At 44.3% G+C, this 19,471-nt stretch overlaps 1 protein-coding gene across 1 annotated transcript; it reads left to right on the top strand.

Annotated features, from left to right (window-relative positions):
- Positions 1 to 1,073: 1,073 nt before the first annotated feature.
- On the top strand, positions 1,074 to 19,470 carry tespa1 (thymocyte expressed, positive selection associated 1). The gene is made up of 12 exons (XM_041887376.2): positions 1,074 to 1,444; positions 5,497 to 5,664; positions 6,085 to 6,127; positions 11,079 to 11,122; positions 11,597 to 11,650; positions 12,561 to 12,600; positions 12,769 to 12,825; positions 13,089 to 13,181; positions 13,628 to 13,836; positions 16,313 to 17,763; positions 17,935 to 18,022; positions 18,779 to 19,470. The coding sequence occupies exons 2-12, from the start codon at positions 5,511 to 5,513 to the stop codon at positions 18,844 to 18,846; spliced, it is 2,301 nt and encodes a 766-aa protein (XP_041743310.2). The 5' UTR covers positions 1,074 to 1,444; positions 5,497 to 5,510; the 3' UTR covers positions 18,847 to 19,470.
- Position 19,471: the final 1 nt, after the last annotated feature.

Raw genomic sequence — 19,471 nt, 5'->3', positions numbered from 1 at the left:
TATCCAGAAGCACATAGACGCTGTTTTTAGTAGCTTTTTTGATATCCTCACAGTGGATATTGAGAATAATATTTAGGTTATAAATAGGTTTTAACGGCCAAATATTTTAATTTTGCCACCAACCTCCCAAGTTTAGCAGAACACCTGTCATCACATCACAGCCCATCTGATCTATGCCTAACCCTACTGATTTTAATGTGAAATAATAAATAAATACAAATAGGTCTACCGTTTGAAAGTAGCCTATATTTCAGTCTTGTTTGATGATCTTTAAAATAGTGTTGTTATTATACAGGTAACTGCCAAACTAAAGAAAACACCAACATAAAGTGTCTTAATAGGGCGGTGGGCCAGAACAGCTTCAATGCACATTTGGCATAGATTCTACAAGTGTCTGGAACTCTATTGGAGATATGCGACACCATTCTTCCACTAGAAATTCCATAATTTGGTATTGTTTGTTAATGGTGGTGGAAAACGCTATTTTCAATTGGGTTTACATCGTTGGCATGCTCATCAAACCATTTAGTGACCACTTGTACCATGTGGATAGGGGACATTGTCATCCTATGGGGGCATAGCCATGGTAGCCAAAATAATGGCCTGCCCAGCATTTGTATACATGACCCTAAGCATGATGGGATATTAATTACTTTATGAACTCAGGAACCACACCTGTGTGGAAGCACCTGCTTTCAATATACTTTGTATCCCTCATTTACTCAAGCGTTTCCTTTATTTTGGCAGTTACCTGTAGATTCCCTATAATAAAAAATATATGTTTGCCAAGTTGTTAGACATTTCAAGGAATATAACTTGATGGGATACATAATAGATGACCTGTGCACAGGTCACAATCACTAGCCTCGTTTACACCTTGTGTTAACATGTACGTTTTGTAATCTGATCAATATGATCCAATCACTATCTGATCAAGCACAATGATCCAATCACTATCTAATCAAGTACAATCAGAATGTGGAAATTATCAGGACAAAGGGCGCATGTTAGCACCAGGTATAAACGGTGCTATACTGTGAGCTCTTCTTCATTAGCCTACAGTGTGTGTCGGCTTCTGTTACTGCAGGGAGGATGTGTGTCGCAAGTGTTTCACGCGTTCTTTTTTTCAGTTGAAGTCACACGAACTTCCTTTTTTACCTTCCTTGTATTTGCGCGTTAAGAGACAGTCAGAGGAGTTGACAGCAATTATGTATATAGTATACACATTGGTTGCGAAAGAGAGGCGCGAACATGTAGCCTACGCGTTGTGTTGATAAAGGTCTAAACATTTATCCAGGATGAACCGTTCCAGTAAATCGTCATCTGAAAAACAGAAAAGAACCTGGATGAAGTATGCAGTGTTATGCTGACAACAAGATGTAAGTCGAGACCGGTGAGCACAGTGGGAGAAACCAGAATTGAAACCTGCGGTGCTTCAGTGAAGGTAGGCTTGGAATGAAGATTTGCTTATTTTGTTACATTTGTCCTTGAAATACTGTAGTTTGGTGTCGGCATCTGCATGCGGTTTGTTTTTCAACCATGTTTTCTAAATATGTCCTTGTTTTTGCTTGAGCAAATAGGCAGTGCAATAAAGTTGTATAACATTTTACGTCAGACTGATGATGTGTACTGAAATGTTTCTACCAATACTGGCGGCAGTTAGGCTATATAATATAATAACTTTTTTCTAAGAGGGAACTTCTGTGATTGTCATGTAGGCTATGATTTTTCAGCACTGGTCAACATTAACATAATTGCAACCATTTTGTGAGCTTGTGACTATGACGATTATCAAGGTTTTCTGTTTTTCCTTGTATTACCCATATCGTTAATCTCTCTTTTGAACAAGGCATCTTTCCCAAGGGCATGAAACAAGCTAAAGTTATACCCCTGTATAAGAAGGGGATAAAGTCTGACCCAGGGAATTGTAGGCCTGTATCTATCCTCAGTGTAACATCAAAGATCCTGGAGAGAGTTGTACATGACCAAATGTATGAATGTGTCAACAAACAAATTCTAAAGTATAATTTTCAGTCAGGGTTTAGAAAAATTTACTCCACTGATTCAGGTCTACTTTACTTGACTGACTTCATCAGGGAAGAGATTGATGAGGGAAATATTTGTGGAATGGTGCTGCTTGACCTACAGAAGACCTTTGATACAGTTAACCACTGTCTCCTAATCTCCAAACTTGAGGCACTGGGGTTAAGCAGTATCCCTCGAGGCTGGGTAAAGTCCTACTTGTCAGGTAGGGAGCAAGTGGTAGAGGTTAATGGTTCACTGTCTCAGGCAAGACCAATGAGTTGTGGCGTTCCGCAGGGGAGTGTGCTTGGGCCTCTACTGTTTTTACTGTATATTAACGATATGAAAGATGCTTGTTCTTGACGTCTTTTCCTTTATGTGGATGACTCTACTCTTACATTTACATTTTAGTCATTTAGCAGACGCTCTTATCCAGAGTGCATAATTTACAAAACATTTTTAAAAATACTTCTGGTGTCTCATAAAAGTACAACTATGTTGGAGAGCATGCTTAGCACAGAGCTTACTAACATTAGCAAATGGCTTGGAGATAATAAGATATATCTGTACTTAGGTCAAACTGAGGCAATTATTTTTGGTTCCCGACCTAAATTGTGTAGGTCCTCTTCTAATCAGATTGGAGTTAGGGGGTGAGGTGCTGACTACTAAAACCTCTGTTAGCTACCTGGGATGCATGCTTGATGGAAGCTTGGGGGGGGTGTGAGCATGGCCACTAACGTGCTAGGGAAGGTTAATGCCAGGACCAAGTTTTAGCTAGAAAGTCCAAGCTGCTTGATAAGGACTCCACGAGAGTGCTAGACTCTGCCTTCATTCAATTTTGACTACTCTAGTACTTCCTGGTTTGGGGGCTCATCTAAACTTCTGAAGGCGAAGCTCCAGATAGCCCAGAATAAACTGATCAGGGTAGTGTTGAAGGAGGGTCCATGTACACACATAGGCAGGCGCTGCTTTCAGGAACTGAACTGGCTGCCTGTTGAGGCTAGGGTGTCCCAGATTAGACTGGGTCTGGTTTAATTGGGGTGTCGCAGATTTAGACTGGGTCTGGTTTAATTGGGGTGTCGCAGATTTAGACTGGGTCTGGTTTAATTGGGGTGTCCCAGATTAGACACGGGTCTGGTTTAATTAGGGTGTCCCAGATTAGACACGGGTCTGGTTTAATTAGGGTGTCCCAGATTAGACACGGGTCTGGTTTAATTAGGGTGTCCCAGATTAGACACGGGTCTGGTTTAATTGGGGTGTCCCAGATTAGACACGGTCTGGTTTAATTGGGGTGTCCCAGATTAGACACGGTCTGGTTTAATTAGGGTGTCCCAGATTAGACACGGGTCTGGTTTAATTAGGGTGTCCCAGATTAGACACGGGTCTGGTTTAATTAGGGTGTCCCAGATTTAGACTGGGTCTGGTTTACAGGAGTATTTATGGTTCTGCACCCAGATATCTGACTGGTTACTTTTCCCATGTTAGGGATGCACACAACCACAGCACCAGATCAGGTGTTGCTAATGTGCTTATACAGGTTCAGGAGTAATGCTGGGAAAGGTACTTTCTTGCATAGCCTCAGAGTGGAATGAGTTGCCTCTGCCCATAAAAACGACATCCTCTCTGGGCAGCTTTAAAAATAAAGTTAAAAAACTGTCTGTCTTCTGTGCCCATTTGAATGTCCCCTATGATGTAACTGCAATGATTAGATGTTCTCCTTTGTTTTTATGTTGTATTATCACGCTGCCATACTGTGTTCCATCGTGTCGATCTTGTCTCAAGAGGATCACTGTAACGGAGACGCAGGGAGTCAGGAAGCAGGTGCAGTCGGTGAGTTTAATAGGAACGAACATGGCGTGAATACAAAAACGGGAGTAGCGTCTAAACATGAAACAAGGAAACAATACGACCTAATGGGTGATACAACGGAGTGCTAGATAAAGGGGAAGTAATCAGGGAGTGATGGAGTCCAGGTTTGCCTCATGATGGTTGCCAGGAGTGCGTAATGATGGTTGCCAAGAGTGCGTAATGATGGGTTGCCAGGACGGTGGTTAGTAGACCGGCGACATGGAGCGGGAGTAGACGTGACAATAACAATAGAATATGTCCCAGACTATTATGTTATCCTCTATGATTTACTCATGTCCATGTATGGCTTGTTTTATGTGTGCTTGTCTTTTTAAAAATGGTCGAATTAATAAACTTAAATCTACTTATAGATTGATTTGAGTGAGTGTGGGGTGTCAATTATTTTTTGAAAAAGCAACTGTTTATTCCAATTATGTGATAATTTGCTATTACAAGCACTTCCAACCAGCTATACTAGATTATTAATCAGAGAATAATGTGTTCCTGCTGGATCTAGCAGCTTTACTGAAATGATCATTAAGATGGTTCGGAAATGTCTAGTATTATGTCAATATAAGTCTATTGATGAAATTATATACAGTTGAAGTCGGAAGTTTACATACACCTTAGCCAACTACATTTAAACTCAGTTTTTCACAATTCCTGACATTTTAATCCTAGTAAAAATTCCCTGTCTTAGGTCAGTTAGGATCACCACTTTTTATTTTAAGAATGTGAAATGTCAGAATAATAGTAGAGAGAATTATTTAGTTAAGCTTTTATTTATTTCATCACATTCCCAGTGGGTCAGAAGTTTACATACACTCAATTAATATTTGGTAGCATTGCCTTTTAAATTGTTTAACTTGGGTCAAACGTTTCGGGTAGCCTTCCACAAGCTTCCCTAAATAAGTTGGGTGAATTTTGGACCATTCCTCCTGACAGAGCTGGTGTAACTGAGTCAGGTTTGTAGGCCTCCTTGCTTGCACACACTTTTTCAGTTCTGCCCACACATTTTCTATAGGATTGAGGTCAGGGCGTTGTGATGGCCACTCCAATAACTTGACTTTGTTGTCCTTAAGCCATTTTGCCACAACTTTGGAGTATGCTTGGGGTCATTGTCCATTTGGAAGACCCATTTGCGACCAAGCTTTAACTTCCTGACTGATGTCTTGAGATGTTGCTTCAATATATCCACATAATTTTCCTTCCTCATGATGCCATCTATTTTGTGAAGTGCACCAGTCCCTCCTGCAGCAAAGCACCCCCACAGCATGATGCTGCCACCCCCATGCTTCACGGTTGGGATGGTGTTCTTCGGCTTGAAAGCAACCCCCTTTTTCCTCCAAACATAACAATGGTCATTATGGCCAAACAGTTCTATTTTTGTTTCATCAAACCAGAGGACATTTCTCCAAAAAGTACGACCTTTGTCCCCATGTGCAGTTGCAAACTGTAGTCTGTCTTTTTTATGGGGGATTTGGAGCAGTGGCTTCTTCCTTGCTGAGCGGCCTTTCAGGTTATGTCGATATAGGACTCGTTTTTACTGTGGATATAGATCATTTTGTACCTGTTTAGAGTTATGCATATTGTAAAACAGTGTCTCTGTTTGTTGTCCCCATGCAGGCAGCCCCCGTCTGATGGAGAGGTCGTCTTCTACAACCAGGCGTCAGGCCTGGTTCCAGACCGGTCGCCAGTGGCCTACCCTGAAAGAACAAGATCCACAGGGACCTCCATCCACCCATCCGTCTGTTCCACACCAGTCTGCATCAGAGGATGACGTCTTCTCAGATGGTCAGTTCTCATTTCGGTATTTTGATAAAGAGTTTACATTTGAGTGGCATTGCTGCATTACTGCATAATATCTATTGAACAACAACAGGCAGGAGGTTAAAACTCCCTAACAACAACAACAACAGGCAGGAGGTTAAAACTCCCTAACAACAACAGGCAGGAGGTTAAAACTCCCTAACAACAACAACAACAACAACAACAACAACAACAGGCAGGAGGTTAAACTCCCTAACAACAACAGGCAGGAGGTTAAAACTCCCTAACAACAACACTGTTTAGTCTAGTATATTTACAAGTCACAATATGTGGGCCGCTGTATGGTGCATCACAGCTTTACGACAAAACAGAGCAAAAACAGTGTAAGAAGTGTTAATTTGCTGAATGCTCACCCAGACTGTTCTATATCTACTGTTTCCACAGGATGCTCAGCAGGAAAGATTGAGAGCTGGCTGCTGGGCTGTGGGTGAGTGAGCATGCCGTGCAAGGTTTGACTTTGAAATGAAAAAACTTCAGAGAAAGACTCGGTAGGCAAGGATGATGCGTCAGTGGAAGCTAAAGGTTGAGGGAAACCGCCCACAGTGTGGGGGGAAATGTTACAGACGTGAATTGCCAGTATTAGGTTGTGCTTGAAAATAGATGCCTTCTGTTTAGGATATGGATACAGGTCAATGGCATGTCCCAAAGGGGATTCTTGAGTCAGTTCCAAAACACCTTGGTTCTAGAACTAGTTGTGTTCTATTTATAATGTTGGACATTCTATTTCCGAACTTCCTTTTGGTGTTTATAGTCTCAGGTTTCCATCATATTTGGTAGAATAGTACTGTTTGTTCTGTTGATTCCTCCAGTTATGTTTAACGGTAAATAGCAGCCATGTTAGCACAGAAAAGCAATTGTTGTGTAACTGGATGGAAACTTTAGTATTGTATAATTACATATGTATTACCAATGATCATAGATTACTTGGTCGCGACTCTATTTGCAACATGATGTCATGAACGCAAGTCGAATTGCTCAAGTAGTCTGAAAACGTGGCTTAAAGGGACGTGTGAACTTGGATTATTACTTTGGGGGGTGTTTGTCAGATAAATTAGATAAGAAATGATGGGGTGTTCTTAAAACATCAGATTAACTTGACTTAACTATCTGACACTCCACTTGAGAGCATTTCCTCTGTAGGAAGTGAACAAACTTGTAAAAGCTATAGCTCTGCTGGACAGACTGGGATGATAGCTGGCTAGAGATGATCCCTATAGGTTTGACCCTGTATAGTAACTCACTGTTGGCTGGGCTCCCTGCCTGTGCCATTAAACCCCTACAACTCATCCAGAATGCCGCAGCCCGTCTGGTGTTCAACCTTCCCAAGTTCTCTCACGTCACCCCGCTCCTCCGCACACTACACTGGCTTCCAGTTGAAGCTCGCATCTGCTACAAGACCATGGTGCTTGCCTACGGAGCTGTGAGGGGAACGGCACCTCCGTACCTTCAGGCTCTGATCAGTCCCTACACCCAAACGAGGGCATTGCGTTCATCCACCTGTGGCCTGCTGGCTCCCCTACCTCTGCTGAAGCACAGTTCCCGCTCAGCCCAGTCAAAACTGTTCGCTGCTCTGGCACCCCAATGGTGGAACAAGCTCCCTCACGACGCCAGGACAGCGGAGTCACTCACCACCTTCCGGAGACATTTGAAACCCCACCTCTTTAAGGAACACCTGGGATAGGATAAAGTAATCCTTCTAATCCCCCCCCTTACCCCACCCCACCCCCCAAAAAATAAATAAATAATAGTAAAGTGGTTATCCCACTGGCTATAAGGTGAATGCACCAATTTGTAAGTCGCTCTGGATAAGAGCGTCTGCTAAATGACGTAAATGTAGTAAAGATACAGTAGGTCTGGTTTGACCTGCATGTGTTTAACACAGAGAGGGCAAAGCTTAAGCAACCATTAACAATCTATCTAACAGACAGTAGTATTTATTCATTCCAACTGCAGCTGATCACTGGGGCTAGATAGCCAGTCAGGAAATATATATATATATATATCAGTCAAAAGTTTGGACACATCTACTCATTCCAGGGTTTTTCTTTGTTTTTACTATTTTCTACGTGGTAGAATAATAGTGAAGACATCAAAACTATGAAATAACACATATGTAGTAAACAAAAAAAAAGTGTTAAACAAATCAAAAATATATTCAAAGCCACCCTTTGCCTTGATGACAGCTTTGCACACTATTGGCATTCTCTGAACCAGCTTCATGAGGTAGTGACCTGGAATGCATTTCAATTAACAGGTGTGCCTTGTTAAAAGTTCATTTGTGGAATTTCTTTCCTTCGTAATGCATTTGAGCCAATCAGTTGTGTTGTGACAAGGTAGGGGGGGTATACAGAAGATAGCCCTATTTGGTAAAAGACCAAGTCCATATTATGGCAAGAACAGCTCAAATAAGCAAAGAGAAACAACAGTCCATCATTACTTTAAGACATGAAGGTCAGTCAATCCGGAACATTTCAAGAACTTTGAAAGTTTCTTCAAGTGCAGTCGAAAAAAACATCAAGCTCTATGATGAAACTGGCTCTCATGAGGACCACCACAGGAAAGGAATACCCAGAGTTACCTCTGCTGCAGAGGATACGTTCATCAGAGTTAACTGCACCTTAGATTGCACCCCAAATAAATGCTTCACAGATTTCAAGTTACAGACACATCTCAACATCACCTGTTCAGAGGAGACTGTGTGAATTAGGCCTTCATGGTCAAATTGCTGCAAAGAAACCACTACTAAAGGACACCAATAAGAAGAAGAGACTTGCTTGGGCCAAGAAACACGAGCAATGGACATTAGACAGGTGGAAATCTGTCCTTTGGTCTGATGAGTCCAAATTTGAGATTTTTGGTTCCAACCGCCGTGTCTTTATGAGACTGTCACGATCGTTGAACGGAGTAGACCAAGGCGCAGCGTGAAGAACGAACATTCTTTATTATCTTTAGTGATAATACAACAAAACAATAAACGATGACGTGACATCCTAGGTTAAACAACCAACACGGAACAAACCAAACGGAACAAGATCCCACAACTATTGTGGGAAAACAGCCTGTTTAAATGTGGTTCCCAATCAGAGACAACCAGCCACAGCTGACACTCGTTGCCTCTGATTGAGAACCACACTGGCCAACATAGAAATAGAACACATAGAACTACAACACAGAACTAGAACACATAGAAACTACACACCCTGGCTCAACATATAGAGTCCCCAGAGCCAGGGTGTGACAGTACCCCCCAAAGGCGCAGACTGCGACCGCGCCTCCACATAAACCAAACAGGGGAGGGCTGGGTGGGCATTCCTCCTCGGAGGCGGTTCCGGCTCCGGGCTTGCCCACCACCCTCCAATAATCCCCCCGTAGCGCCCCTGGTCCGGTCTGGCCCCGCTGGCTGGAGCTGGACTGGACATCGTAGGAGCGGATTGCTTAAGCTCCGGTGTGGAGCAGCTGACCGGTACCTGACCAGGCACCGGTGACCCAGGCACAGGTTGTGCCGGACTGACGACGCGCACCCCTGGCTTGGTGCGTGGAGCAGGAACGGGCCGGACCGGGCTGACGATGCGCACCCCAGGCTTGGTGCGTGGAGCAGCAACGGGCCGGACCGGGCTGACGATGCGCACCCCTGGCTTGGTGCGTGGAGCAGGAACGGGCCGGACCGGGCTGACGATGCGCACCCCTGGCTTGGTGCGTGGAGCCGGAACGGGCCGTACCGGGCTGACGATGCGCACTCCTGGCTTGGTGCGTGGAGCAGGAACGGGCCTTACCGGGCTGACGACTCGCACCCCTGGCTTGGTGCGAGTGGCAGGAACAGGCCGGGCCGGGCTGGCGACGCGCACCGTAGGCTTGGTGCGAGTGGCAGGAACAGGCCGGGCCGGGCTGGTAAGTCGCTCTGGACCATGTAAGTCGCTCTGGATAAGAGCGTCTGCTAAATTACTAAAATGTAATGTAAAATGTAAGACCTCTGCAAAGAGGCTCAAAGCTACATCAGGTTCAGGGATAGCTGAAATGCAATCAAGGTCACACAAAAAAAAAAAGCCTGCTTTAATGAAGTTTTTAAAGTTCCTCTTTTGATGACACAAGGCTTAGATTGTTGTATTCTCACATCTCTAACGCAAACAACTGGGCAATGGTCACTAATGTCTTGGGTGAAAACACCAGTAGAAACATTTATCTGGTGTATTCGTTAAAATAAAATCAGAGTTGACTTTGAAGGATCTTTAGGGTTGGGCCATGTAGGCTTAGTCACCAGCTGGGTTAGGTTTAGATCATTACACATTACTTTTAGATTGTCTGAAGCCTGCATTTCCCAATCATAATTTAAGTCACCCAGGATAATAACTTCTGATTTTAGTAAAAGAAGACAACAAACTAGTTAACTCATCGAGTGCACAAAGGTTAGCCGAGGGAGGATGGTAGACCCCTATAACAGCTATGGATACACTTTTCCTCAGACAAAGGCTTAAAGAGATACTGAACAAAAATATGAACACAACATGCATCAATTTCAAAGATTTTACTGAGTAACTGTTCATAAAAGGAAATCAGCCAATTGAAATAAATAAATTAGGCCCTACTGTATTGCCAAATTCTCTAAAACGACGTTGGAGGGGGGCTTATGGTAGAGAAATTAACATTCATTTTTCTGGCAACAGCTCTGGTGGACATTCCTGCAGTCAGCATGCCAATTGCACGCTTCCTCAAAACTTGAGACATCTGTGGCATTGTGTTGTATGACAAAACTGCAAATTTTAGTGGCCGTTTAGTGTCCCCAGCACAAGGTGCACCTGTGTAATGATCATGCTGTTTAATCAACTTCTTGATATGCCACACCTGTCAGGTGGATGGATAATTTTGGCAAAGGAAATGCTCACACTCAGGGATGTGTGTGTATATAATGATGGAATGTTATAAACTGACTTACATGGGCTGTGGTTGCTATGTGCAACAGCCCAAGCCCTCTACGTGATTTGAAAACCGAGGGGGGTATTCAAGTTTATGGAATTCACATTTGAACTAAAAACACTGGATGAGCAGACCACAGAGGGCTCCTCTTTTGAGCTAACAATAGCAGATCAAAGTGTGGAGTTCAAATGAATGGGGATAAGATTACAACTGACAGTATAGACAACAGGAAGACGATAATGCTGGGAGCAAATAGCCTACATAAAGAGCTGTCAACCACAAAGATTAAAAACCTGATGTATCCTCTTTGCTGACATCTGGGCCAAAATGGGTGAATCTGATTTAAAAAACGCCTTAGTAGCAAAATGTCAGATATGAATATGCAAATAGTGGAATGTTGTAATAATAAAGATTTTGTTTTGGTGTGTAGGATTGGTAACAACATGTAACCTACATCTTCTCATTAGGCTGGAGACAGGCTCAGAAAACTCTAGTCATAATCTGACTGTTGGTAAGTCTGACAACAAAGCCACCATCACTGAATTCTACTGTCAGCATGGAGTCATGATATCATATCCTACTGGTCAGAACAGAACACTGATTTTAGTCTCTTCTCTCCCGTTCTCTCCTCTCCTCTCCTCTTCTGTCCCCTCCTCTCCTCTTCTGTCCCCTTCTCTCCCGTTCTCTCCTCTCCTCTCCCGTTCTCTCCTCTCCTCTTCTGTCCCCTCCTCTCCTCTCCTGTCCCCTCCTCTCCTCTCCTCTTCTGTCCCCTCCTCTCCTCTTCTGTCCCCTTCTCTCCCGTTCTCTCCTCTCCTCTCCCGTTCTCTCCTCTCCTCTTCTGTCCCCTTCTCTCCCATTCTGTCCCCTTCTCTCCCGTTCTCTCCTCTCCTCTCCCGTTCTCTCCTCTCCTCTCCCGTTCTCTCCTCTCCTCTCCCCTTCTCTCCTCTCCCCTTCTCTCCTCTTCTGTCCCCTCCTCCTCTTCCAGAGTCTCTGCTGAAATTGAACAGTTTTGAAGATGACCTGAGTCTGGGGGCCGAGGGTGAGGATGAAAGAGAACATAAACCCATCGGCGCACACACACACGCACACACACGCACACACACACAGACACACACAGACACACACACACACAGACACCCACACACACACACAGACACACAGACACCCACGCACACGTACACACACACACGCACACGTACACACCCACACACGTACCCACACACGCACACACACGTACACACACGTACACACACGCACGCACACACACACAGACACACACAGACACCCACGCACACGCACACACCCACACACACACACGCACACACACGCACACACACGTACACAGATAAAAACACACCATAGGAAATAATCAAAGCAGGAAATAGCTTTGAGGAACATTAGGAGAGCACCATGGATGTTTTGGGAAAGGTTATTTGAATCTTTGTTCCTGCTCGTGTGTGTGTGTGTGTGACCTTTATTAAGTCCATTATACCTGTTTGAATAGTGGAAGCTTTCATTTCTGCCATTTAAATCCAGAGTACAGGTCTGTGCATGTTGGTGAGATACCCCGTCCTCATGGCATAGGACTGCTTCTTCACTGCTAGTACATCAAGCCTGTGTAGCCTACTGTAGTTTACACTGCAATAAAACAAAAGGCTCATTGTAGTGTCAAACGTTCACCTCCTTCCTTGAGCTTCTGACGTGCATGTTATTTAGCTGACTGACTGACTCTCTCCCTAAGATTGGCCCGATATAGAAAGCAAAGATGAGGGCGTGTCTGAAACGAGATAAGCCATTGCTCACTGAAGCCTAGTCGCAACACAAAGGGCCAAATGTCACAAAAGACATTTCCCAAATCTTCTGGGGGGGAAAACACACACACACACACACACACACACAACCAGTATTCTCTTTTCACTCAAACTTTACTTTTTTTAAACGTTTTACAGCTACAGCATTAAATGTTGAGGAAGGAGTCTCAGAACTGGGGTAAGAAAATATCAACATGAAGAATATGTGGATTCATTACATAAATGATATCTAAACGTCTTTCCTATTTTAGAGAGGAGGTTTAGTCAAGTATGGTTGAAGTGACACGAGTTGACCTGCTTTTATCTCCCCATGGTGGTGCCTGCTGGCTAAATGGTGCCTGTGTAGGAGCTGCCCACTGCTGCTTCCGCCACCCAAGCATCCTCACAGAGGAGTCACCACCAGGTCAGTGCCCACTGGCCACCCACAGTAGATGTGTCAATTGTACAAAGTACTACACATGGCAAGGTACATTTTATATTCTGGATTTTTTTTTTTTTTTTACAATGCATCTTTATGCATTTTCCCAGCTACTAGCACATTAAATACGGGTACATTAAGATATGACTTCTGTTGAATACAGGCATAATAATAGCATGCATCAACCAACCATTACATTGTTATTAGAACCTTTCTGGTTTGTTTTGTTTATTTTTGTCTATCTGCAGTACTCCCCGCCAGAGGCTGGCTCTGCCCCTTCTCCACCTGGGGCACAGTATGGCCTCCAGTGGGGTCTCCAAAAGCACCTGTAAAGCATCAAGGTGAGTTAGGACCAACCACTTAGCCTGATGTTAGGACCAACCACTCAGCCTGATGTTAGGACCAACCACTTAGCCTGATGTTAGGACCAACCACTCAGCCTGATGTTAGGACCAACCACTCAGCCTGATGTTAGGACCAACCACTCAGCCTGATGTTAGGACCAACCACTCAGCCTGATGTTAGGACCAACCACTCAGCCTGATGTTAGGACCAACCACTCAGCCTGATGTTAGGACCAACCACTCAGCCTGATGTTAGGACCAACCACTCAGCCTGATGTTTCAGTCTAACAGTAGATATAGAACAACATCACTGAGAATGCTTTAAACATAAATTCAGTCAGTAGATCTCTCTCTCTTCCTCTATCTCTCTGTCCCCGCTCTCTCTTTTTTCTATCTGTCTCGCTGACTCATCACCTACACACACACACACACACACACCCCAGTGTGTCGGAGGCGCTGCAGATGTGTGCGGAGGATGCAGAGGAGACTCTGTACCAATTAGGGTTTGGTTGTGATGAGCCTGAGGTCACGGCCCGTATCCCTACCCGCTTCATCAACTTCCCCTCCCATGCCCACGGCATCAACCTCCGCCTCTTTCTCCAGTCCCAACTGAGCCGGCTCCGACAGGAGGACCCAGGACTCTCCCTGGCCAGTAAGACACACACACACACACACCAATGTGTCGGACTCCCACCCACACTACTGTGGTCATCACCATCACACAACACCCACAGCCAAGATATAGATAGTCTGAATATGACTCTGCTATAATTTACATAACTGTAGTTATGTAGCACTCAGCTTCATTTACATAACTGTAGATAGCACTTTTCATGCATTTCAGTTCAAAAAGTTTCATCACTAAATCAAAGTGTACAATGGACAACTACATCTACAGACAGATGGCGTCTACATGATTCAGCATGGGATACAGTGCCTTCGCAAAGTATTCTCACCCCTTGACATTCCACATGTTGTTGTGTTACAGCCTGAATTCAAAATTGATTATGTCTATTTCTTTCTCTCACCCATCGACATAAAATACCCCATAATGACAAAGTGAAAACATGTTTTTAGCACATTTATTGAAATGTAATTCAGAAATATCTCAATTATACTGAACAAAAATAAAAACGCAACATGCAACAATTTCTACGGTTTTACTGAGTTACAGTTCATATAAGGAACTCAGTCAATTGAAATACATTTTCCCCACAAAATAGCTTTATTATAGACAGAAATACTCCTCAGTTTCATCAGCTGTCCGGCTGGCTGGTCTCAGATGATCCCGCAGGTGAAGAAGCCGGATGTGGAGGTCCTGGGCTGGCGTGGTTACACGGGGTCTGCGGTTGTGAGGCTGGTTGGACGTACTGCCAAATTCTCTAAAGCAAAGTTGGAGGTGGCTTATGGTAGAGAAACGTTAAATTCTCTTATTTGAGCATAAAAGCGTTTCCACCGACATTTCTCGCATAGTTCATTTTACCGACACAAAATGATCCCGCCTTGTCTAGTGTATTTTGTTTTGTCGACATTTGAAAAAATATTTGCTTCCATCAGGCCTGTCGTGACACTTTTTTTTTATCCAACGTACTTTTTACTCGCATAAAAAGGTTGGATGGAAACTTGTCACGATCGTTACAGGAAGATACGGACCAAGGCGTAGCGTGATAAGCGTACATCTTTATTTAGTACACAACACGGACCAAAACAACAAACAAACGATACGTGAAGTCCTAGGTTACACTAAACAAACCTTTCGGAACAAGATCCCACACCGACTAGTGCCAAACGGGATGCCTAAGTATGGTCCCCAATCAGAGACAACGAGCTACAGCTGTCTCTGATTGGGAACCACCCTGGCCAACATAGAAACTAAACGATCTAGAACAAAACATAGAACATCCACACCCTGGCTCAACAATTAAGAGTCCCCAGAGCCAGGGCGTGACAAAACATGGTTATTGTCCTGCTGAAAGGTGAATTCATCTCCAGTGTCAGGTGGAAAGCAGACTGAATCAGGTTTTCCTCTAGGATTTTGCCCGTGCTTAGCTCCATTACATTTATTTTTTTATCCTGAAAAACTCCCCAGTCCTTAACGATTACAAGCATACCCATAACATGATGCAGCCACCACTATGAAAATATGGAGAGTGGTACCCCGTAATGTGTTGTATTGGATTTTCTCCAAACATAAACTATTCAGGACAAAAAGTGTATTGCTTTGCCACATTTTTTGCAGTACTACTTTAGTGCCTTGTTGCAAACAGATGCGTGTTTTGGAATATTTTTATTCTGTATTGTGGAGGAACTACAATGTTGTTGATCCATCCTCAGTTTTCTCCTTTCACAGCCATTAAACTATGTAACTGTTTTAAAGTCACCACTGGCCTCATGGTGAAATCCCTGAGCGGTTTCCTTCCTCTCTGGCAAATGAGTTAGGAAGGACGCCTGTATCTTTGTAATGACTGGGTGTATTGATACACCATCCAAAGTGTAATTAATAACTTTACCATGCTCAAAGGGATATTCAATGTCAGCTTTTATTTAAAAAATGTACCCATCTACCAATAGGTGTCCTTTGCGAGGCATGTGTTTGAAATTCACTGCTCAACTTACTGATAATTGTATGTGGGGTACAGAGATGGGTTAGTCGTTCAAAATCATGTTAAACACTATTATTGCACACAGTGTTATGTGACTTGTTAAGCAAAATATTACCCCTGAACTGATTAGTCTCGCCATAACAAAGGGGTTGATTACTCAAGACATTTCAGCTTTTCGTATTTAATTAATTTGTAAAAATATCAAAAAACATAATTCCACTTTGACATTATGGGGTATTGTGTTTAGGCCAGTGACAAAAGAAATCTAAATGTAATCCATTTTAAATTCAGGCTGTAACACAGCAACATGTGGAAAACGTCAAGGGGTGAGAATACTCTCTGAAGGCACCGTAGTATGTTGCTCCACCAATCAGTCCTGATACTGATACAATACATCATACTCAGTCTTTCCTATCAACATTTCACATCTCTCATTGTCCTCTGTGTTAGGCAGCCAGCACATTCCAAACAAACTCGTCCTTTCTCTTTCGATTTCCCTGATGAACGTTTCTTCCCCCCCTGCAGGTCGTTTCAGGCAGGTGGAGGTGCTGACAGCCATGGCCAACGCCTTCTACTCCCTCTACTCCCACGTGTCCCGCACGCCCCTCCAGAAGCTCGCCCCTCCCGAGTTCAGCTTCTCTCCCACCGCCGACGGGCAGATTGGACGGCGTTTCATGGGAAGCGTCCGCAGCGAACCGAGGTCTCCAGTGGAGCGACTCAAGGACACGGTTTCTAAGATGTGCCTGTATACTGGCTCTGGGGGTTCCGCCCGGCTGGGCTCGGACTCTGCCTGCCCCAGACCAGGACTCTCCCCCGGGCCCGGGTCTGGGTCGGCCCCCAAGAAGAGAAGCAGCCTGCCTGACTTGATGGGACTGGTCCTGGAGAACACCACGGCAGAGCCTGTATCCAGAGACATGGAGGAGGATAATCAGGATACAGGGGACAGTAATGAGACGAGTGCTGCTGTGGAAACGAGTGCTATGGTAAAGGATAGAGAGACAGAGACACAAGGAGACGTAGACAGGGAGGGGGAGCAGCGGTTGTTGTCCGATGTACAGGATATGGACAATGGTGATAGTAATGCGACAAGTGCTGTGGGCACACGTATGGTCAGGGACAGAGAGGCAGAGACACCGGGACATAGAGACACAGTCGGGGACAAGGAGTTGGATCAGGGATCATCATCAGATAGGGCTGATTTAGAGCGAGATAGAGATCCTGTCAGAACACCCAACCTTGGGGCATCATCACTTTCAGAATCCGGTCATCAAAGAGAGCCCAGTAGTAGGAAGAAGCTGAACTTTTGCCTTACTACTCCGAGTCCTACTTGTGAGGTTGGAGAAACTCAAAACACAATTCATCCCACAGGCTGGGCAATGGTAGTGGCACCGGTCGCCAAGGTTACCCATGACGTCACCCGTCCTCAGATCGTTGAGAGTGTTCACCAGGCTCCGTACAGCAGTCAACTACAACAGTGGAATAATAACACACAGGCAGCGGCCATTTTGTCATCTGTTATCTCCTCTGAGAACGTCAGATCTGACCGATCCTTCACCACATCAGACAGACTGCACGAACCCAGGGAGGAGTGCTTAGCTACCAGTAACTCAGCCAAGAGTGTAGAGGTCGCAGTAACTCCCATTTCAAAGGCTGAGTCTAAGGTTGAATCCAATTTGGGAGAAACTGGAACACTGGTGGTGTCAACGTTCGTGCCCATAGAGCTCCCTAGTTGCAGGAAGTCCCCTTGTCTCATCATTGTTACTGATGTGATGCCTTCTAGTTCTTTAGACACAGATGCACCCGAGATGGTTCTCCCTCCCTGTGGTGGGACCACAGCGTTGCCTCCTGCAGCCCAGTGTTATCCAGGTGTATGGAGGAACAAGACGTACCTGAGTCCTCTGAAACCACCACCACTCCAGGGGCAAGGGCAGGTCTCCCACACTATTCAACAGGCTAACTCCTTTGAGCTAGAGGAGGTAAGTGACAGAATTGTTTTGGATTGACCTATATGGCGCACCATACTCCAGTCTCTGAGTTCTTAGGGCTGATACACACATCTAGCTGGTGTAGTCCATTACCTATCCACCCATGCCTGCCTGACATATACTTGGGCCAGGAGTTTTTCCTGACTACCTGTTTTCCAATAGGTACATAGTGCAGGGGAGGAAGACTTTGGACAGCAAGAAACCATAAGGTCAATATCTTTGTCACGGTCTGCTGTCAATCAAAACAAAGGTGAGGTCATAGTCTTGATTGACACGTCATAGTCAGTTGAACCGAGTGATATTAAGTGTACATCTGCTCACTACACTCTTAGAAAAAAGGGTGCTATCTAGAACCTAAAACGGTTCCTTGGCTGTCCCCATAGGATAACCCTTTGAAGAAGCATTTTGGGTTCCATTTAGAACCCTTTTGGTTCCAGGTAGAACCTTTTTGTGTTCCATGTAAAACCTGGAACTAAAAAGGGTTCTCCTATGGGGACAGCCGAAGAACCATTTTGGAACCCTTTTTTTTTTTAAAAGAGTGTAGTACCAAAGTAGTTGTTTAGAGAAAGATGACAGATTAGTGTGATTCAGAGCAGCCAAAGTGCTGAATGTGACTTTAGTTTAATCTCACAGGAACATGCACCCATTTCAAGTTAGTTTTAAGTGAATGTGGTTGATACAGTAGCTGAAATGGGCAGTGCTGCTGTTACATTAGCTGCGAATGAGTTGCTCTCTGTGTGTGTGAAGAAAGGTGTGTTCACAACTTGTACCCACACTTTCTCGTAAGAATAATTTCTCCCATTAATCTTTCTTCAAGAATGTCAGCGGAGGAAAGTATGGGCAGATTTCTGGTTGACCCTGCATGTTTTTTATTCTGGGAAGTAGTGTAGGCCTGATATGCTGAAAGCCATGAGAAGAATAGGACTGTATCCATCGGTGTTGTAGGTCTGGCGGTAGTTCAAGAGTATGGCCGTCTGTGTGTAGACCTGTGTTTTTCTTTCTGTAGGTCTGGTGATTCGAGGGGACAGCATGCAGTCAGACAGCAGTGGCTACGCTGATGAAGACATCCCCTGATGAAGACGTCCCCTAACAGAGACGAGAGCTGACAGACTGACTGCCCCTACAGGGAACTCTTTAGAATTATTTATTTGAATGAGTCAAACAAACATATTTCAGCCACTGAAGGTATATATTCAACAGATATGGATTGTTTGATTTATGAAGAGGTTTGTTAAGTGTTAATGACATCATGAATCGGGTGGCGTCATTCCGAATACACCCACGTAACACCGGTGCTTTGACTGAGTGCAGCCAGTTGTCTTCCGTCGGATAACGCATTGCCCTGAAGGTATATTTAACACACAGGTCAAGTTGCAGCCTGACTTGATGTGCAGGCATTGCGTTGCATCAACCATAGCCTGTGGCGCACAGACTATGCAGTCAAGTGGCGGTTAGCTGATATGTTAAATACTTACCCAGGCGTCGTAAGATCTGGCAGTGTAGTCGGACAGGAACTCAACCCTTCGGTTTGATTGTGGAGACTGTCCTATGTCCATAGTGTTACTGTTGATGACAATCAATCCATGCACAAGATGCTACTGCTGTTCCTTTGTGAAAGTTATTTATGGATGTTTTAAAGATAAATGTTTTAAAATTAAGAATCAATATTAAAGTGACTTCAATAAACATTTATCTGCAC

Source organism: Coregonus clupeaformis, chromosome 10, assembly GCF_020615455.1.
Source record: "Coregonus clupeaformis isolate EN_2021a chromosome 10, ASM2061545v1, whole genome shotgun sequence".
In the NCBI taxonomy this organism is placed as follows: Eukaryota; Metazoa; Chordata; class Actinopteri; order Salmoniformes; family Salmonidae; genus Coregonus; species Coregonus clupeaformis.
The sequence above is the reverse complement of the archived record's forward strand: the minus strand, read 5'-3'. Positions and strand labels throughout refer to the sequence as shown.

Coding starts and splice junctions, on each gene's coding strand:
- tespa1 (XM_041887376.2), top strand. CDS start 5,511: ATGGAGAGGTCGTCTTCTACAACCAGGCGTCAGGCCTGGTTCCAGACC. Junction 11,123..11,596: donor TAGTCATAATCTGACTGTTG/GTAAGTCTGACA, acceptor CTCCTCTTCCAG/AGTCTCTGCTGAAATTGAAC. Junction 18,023..18,778: donor TGCTGTCAATCAAAACAAAG/GTGAGGTCATAG, acceptor TTCTTTCTGTAG/GTCTGGTGATTCGAGGGGAC.